This window comes from Arachis duranensis, chromosome 4 (assembly GCF_000817695.3).
Source record: "Arachis duranensis cultivar V14167 chromosome 4, aradu.V14167.gnm2.J7QH, whole genome shotgun sequence".
NCBI classification, from domain to species: domain Eukaryota; kingdom Viridiplantae; phylum Streptophyta; class Magnoliopsida; order Fabales; family Fabaceae; genus Arachis; species Arachis duranensis.
In genome coordinates, this window is record NC_029775.3 from 106,128,793 (window position 1) to 106,134,555 (window position 5,763).

Sequence of the window (5,763 nt, forward strand, 5' to 3'; positions counted from 1 at the left end):
ATAGAAATAAATCTAAAAATTCTTGATGATGTATTTTATATAGTATATTTTTAGTTCTCTTAGTACTTTTTTTAGTACTTTATAGTTTTTTACTATTATTATTTATAGTTAATTTTTTGTTTAATTTACTTTACCTAATGGAATCAATAAATCATATTATAAAAAAATAATAATAAATATAATATACAAAAATTATAATTATAAAAATGTATAATGTCAAATAAAAATTTAACAAAAAATATAAATAATAAAAAAAGAGCTTATATAAAGATAAATAATAAGAAAAGAAGGCCCATTCACCTAATAAGAATTTCATAAATAATACAATAACATATCTATAGGATAAAATTGGTAAAGGAAAAATAGATGTTGAGGGTAAATGACTAAAAGTCCGTTGGTGAAACGCAGAAGCTAGAAATTGTTGCTTCTGGTAAATGTGGTTTTAAATACAAAATCACTTCTGCGTTTATCAAACTAAAAATTAGCCAAACAAAAATGTGAAGCTTTTTCAAAAAGCTTAAACGTACTTTTTCTTCTCGAACGAGTTTGCCAAACATACCCTAAGTCAGTTAAATCAGTAAAACTGCCTTATCTCTTTTCTTCTTTTTCCGTTTCCGTTTTTAACTTATCATATTTAATCGAAGAACAGTACTTTAGCTCGCTCCTCAGCTAGCTCTCTCGTTAAGGAGCAGAGATTAGTTATGGCAGCTGCTAGTATTGCATCAACAGGTATCGTTCTTGAAGCACTAAGAAAAGACAATTACGAGAACTGGAGCACTCTGGTAAAAAACTATCTGGTGGGTGAAGGTCTCTGGCACGGCATCGTGGAGTCAGATCCTAATAAACCTGATTATGGCGAAAAAGACAACGATAGCAAGAATGAATGGAGATCGAAGAATGCAAAGGCTCTACACGCAATTCAACTGGCGTGTGGATCAGAGAACCTCTCCAACATAAGAAAATTCGAGAAGGCCAGAGAGGCATGGAACCACCTGAAGATCTCATTCAGCGAAGACGTGAGGGCGTTTCCAGATATCGAGCAAGGAAGCGAGGATGATCGATACATTTACAAACTCCACAGTGACGTCAAGAGAGGGAACTGGGATGACGCAAAATCGCGCCTTAGCAGCTACCCCGATTCGATCTTCTCCACCACACCATCTGCGGGAAGGACTGTTCTTCACGTTGCAGTGGCTTCCGGACAAGCGAGGATAGTGAAGGAGTTGGTTAAAATGGGGAACAGACGGTTGCTGAGGATGCAGGACAAACAAGGCTACACGGCTCTTGCTCTTGCTGCTAAGTTAACGGACAACATAAACATGGCGGAGAGGATTATTAAGAAAGGTGGGAACGAGATGCTAACTATCAAGACCAAGGGTGGTGATGACTGTGGCGATTATAATGGTGATGCTAAAAAGAATGAGGACGATAAAGCAAAGAAAAACACAGATGGGGAGGAAGAAGAGGAGGAGGAGGACAGTAAAGGGGAGATTCCGGTACTTTTAGCATCAGCGAATTGTCACAAAGAGATGACTAGGTATCTCTTCTCCCAAACTCCCATTGACGTTCTCTTTGATAATGGTGGCTATTATGGTCTTTTGCTTCTCAGGCGATGCATCTCTGCAGAAATATTCGGTAACTATCAAATTCATCTCTTACATATTCTGTAGATAACTCTGCAACGCCTAAAGAGATGATAGAAATACGAGTAAAGTAATAATTAGCTCTCTGAAAATTTTGGTTTTGGATTAATTAATTTTTAAAGAAAAAAAGGTATTAATTTAGTTTTTTAGGATAGCAAACAATAGATACATGATGTCCTCTTATTAATTTATTAACTAAAATTTATTGGTGATATTTATATATATTGTTAATTATTTTAATATATTTATCTATGAAAGATAGTCACTTAGATAACAAATTTTAGAATGAAATTTATTTGTTTTGATAAAATTTGTAATAAATAGAAAGTAGATGATAAAAGATATATGAAATTTTAGGATAGCAAATGGTAGATACATAATGTCCTCCTATCAATTTATCAATTAAAATTTAATGGTGATGTTTATATATATTGTTAATTATTTTGACGTATTGATATATAAAAGATAATCACGTAGATAACAAATTTTGGAACGAAATTTTATCTGTTTTGTTTTGCACTATTCATTAACAGAAGGACATATATATCTACCGTTTGCTATTTTAGCAAATCTAATTGGTATTTTTTTTTTCAAGGACTATCATTATTAAGAGAAAGACATATAAATCCACCATTTATTTATTAAAAAATTTAATTGATATTTTCTTTTAAAAATTAATTAGTTTAAAGTTAATATCTTCGAGGATTTAATTATTATTTTACTCTAGAAATTAAATAAATAATATTAGACGATATATAGTAATGTCTTAATATGTAATTAAGACTTATTATTTATTCATTACATCTTAAATATTAGTTAGTAATAATAATAAGGTGATTGTTATAGTGTATATGAGTAAATGTTTAACACAAACATAAAAAAATAGAGTTCACTAACAATTTTTTCTCATAACAAAAAATTAATCATGTTTAGACAAAGAAAAAGTATAGGGCACCAACATATTATTCACCAACTTCTGCCAAGTCTTATTTATATTTGTATTTTATGGAAGTGTATTTATAGATGTGTCTAATAATTAATATATTTTAAATACATATATAAAGGACACATCCACAAAATATATTTATAAAGACACTTCTATTAAACACAGTTATAAAAAAAAATATTTTTATTAGACACATCCACGAACACACTTCCATGAAACACAATTATAAATAAGAATTGGCAGAAATGGACAGATATGCTATTGGTAACGTAGCGGAACCGTTAGACAAATTAGATAACAATTTAAAAGGCATTATAAAATCTCCTAAATAATAAAAGAAGATTCTAAACTTGTATGTCGAGAAAAAGAGTTCTTATATAGGGAAGTTTTCTTTAGTATTATATATACTAGTATATCAATACGTTTTATTCACTCTTTTATTTATGAGTAAATGCTTTAGTTATTTGGAAAATAAATTATTCCTTTAAGAAACCAGTAATAAAATCACTTAGATTAATTATTTAAATTAAAAATAGATTAAAAATTTTTGAATTATAGAGAGGCACATTATCCTTTAAACAAATGATGATCACAAACTTAAAAAGGTATTTACTTTTTATTTATTAAATGTGTATAAAAATAATAAAGATTGAATTAGTTGAGATGATAAATGATTGTGAACGACCTATAACTCAAATGACATAGTCTTCTCATATTCACCTAAGAAGTTACGCGGTGTATTTATATTCTAATATATATTTTATTCTGATAGTTGACTTTAGTGGCTGATTTTGATATACATGTAACATAATCGTTAAACTAAAAGGTTTTAGATTTAAATAAAGAAAATAGCACATTTTTATTAATTATAACCTTTTTTCATATGTGTATATGAATGTGTGTGTCTCATGAGAGATAATTAAAAAAATATTACTTTAATTCTAGCAACACATTTTAAGTAGTGCTAAAATTGTATAGTTATCTATGAAGTATAGACATTTTCTTGATTTGTCATATTTTTGTGTCGAACATATTTTGAACATAACACATATTGACACTCGTCCGACACGTGTGTTTTCTGTGTCTAACCGTATCTTAATAAAAAATAAAAAATTCTTCTGCGAACACGTTTGAATACACCTAAATACCATATCGTATCAGCGTGTCTAATCTTATTTTTAACATATATTCTTGAAATGAGTTTAAAAATGGTATATATTATTAATTATTAAAATAAAATATATTTTAAATAATTAAAAAATATTAAAAATAATTAAAAGAATTTTTATTTTAATATTAAAAAAATATTAAAATATCATTGTAATTTATCTAAAAATATTTTATATTTTATATATACTAATACAATATTTAACATACTTTTGAATTTTTTAAGAAAATAAAAAATCAGTTTTTTCTTTCATTGTCATAAAAGTATTTATTTTCAACGAAGTAATAATTATATTTTAGTTTTGAACACTTTTCTTAAAATAGACTTCAAATTTGTGTCTTATTATCTACGCTTTCTCAAGTTGTCAAACACACCATATACTAATGGAAATCCATGCTTGTCTATTAGATGTTGCCGTTATATTGCTCCAACATAGACTTAACAAGAAAACATCTCTGACTCATAAAGCCAGCGGTCTAAGGTCCATAGTACACGCATTAGCCCACATGCCTTATGCATTTCGCAGCGGTGCCCAGCTTCAGTGGTGGCAGCAACTTATCTATAATGGTCCGTTTATTATGATCTTTCTATTCTCCTTACCTTTGAATTACTGATAAAGTGATTATTATTCTTTTTAATCAACTAAATGTTCATTTTAATTCTGGAAAGTTATAAGACAACGTCAATTTTTTTCTTATAATTCAAAGTTATACTGACATAAATTTTGTAAAAGAAAAGATCTTCTCATTATATAAATGTAATAGCTATAATCGATCTATTTGTTTCAGCTTTGAGGCTGCGGACCCGAATGAACCTCTACGGCAGAAGTATTGAGATCGTTTTACATATTGAAGCAGACGAAGAACCAGCAGATACAAATACTTTAGCAGATCTTTTGGCAACTCATCCTTTAGGCAGAATCTTCAGAACCATTTCAGCCTTATTGCTAGTAAAACACCTAGGTAACTTGTTTCTCAATCTCCCTTCACATAAATGTGATTACTTTTTTTATTTTTTGAAGGAAAAAAATAACTCAATGTCACTTTTAATGTAGGTCGACTTCTTGGACGATTTAAACATGTCGTTCAAAATTCAATAATTCGAAACCTTCCTGGTACGTACATTGTAAGAGGGATTTTATTTTATTTTTTTTTTATTGTCTATATAAAAAGAAAATTGATATCCACAGCTAGTTTTATATTATCACGTGTCAACAAAATTTTTGAATTTAAAAAAATAATTCATAACCATCTTTAAAGTAATACAAATAATCTGAAGGTTTTCTATGTTATAGATGATAATATAAAATTCTTTTCATATAATGCATATATATCAAAGAGATTCATATGAATGCTTTAAAATAAAGTAATCTAGCTGCTTCGCTTTAAGTAATTTAGCATAATGCATTTAGTTGTTAACTATACATCATAAACTAAATAAAGTGAAAAACTTACGTGAAGATACAGGTTTAATTATTGAGATGTGTCATGTTATAGTTTGCAAACGAAACTAATTTATTGAACCATAATGTTACAACAGACAAGTATCAATTATTGAACTATATCTTCATCTGAAGACAACTTTAGCCAACTTTATGTGAGTAATTAGCATAAAGTAAATCTCTATCTGAACTTTCCAATGCTTAATTATTTCAGGAAGTGATCAAATATATGAGATGAAAATGAACCATTATCTAGTACTTGAGATTCTTAAATGCTTGAGTAGAAGGATATCGGTATTAGAAGAATCAGAGCTGCATGAATGTTTAGCTTACGACACAATGTTAGTGGCGGCTAAAAATGGAACTATTGAGTTCATAAATTCAATGAGAAATGCAAACCTTGACCTTCTGTGGGCCATGGACAAAAATAAACGTGGAATATTTTCACATGCGATTCTGAATAGACAAGAAAAGGTTTTTGAACTGATTCATGAGATTGAAGGGCGCACAGAGATGATTGCATCTCGTGTAGATGTGTTCAAAAATAACATGTTGCATTTAGCAG

General features: G+C 28.9%; 1 protein-coding gene and 1 pseudogene across 1 annotated transcript; both read left to right on the top strand.

Moving 5' to 3' along the window:
• The first annotated feature begins 701 nt into the window (after window positions 1–701).
• On the top strand, window positions 702–1,423 carry LOC127746682 (uncharacterized). The gene is made up of 2 exons (XM_052260655.1): window positions 702–1,344; window positions 1,419–1,423. The coding sequence occupies exons 1-2, from the start codon at window positions 702–704 to the stop codon at window positions 1,421–1,423; spliced, it is 648 nt and encodes a 215-aa protein (XP_052116615.1).
• Window positions 1,424–1,517: 94 nt separating this feature from the next.
• The window catches only part of LOC107485554 (uncharacterized), a 5,034-nt pseudogene continuing 788 nt past the window's right edge, over window positions 1,518–5,763 (top strand).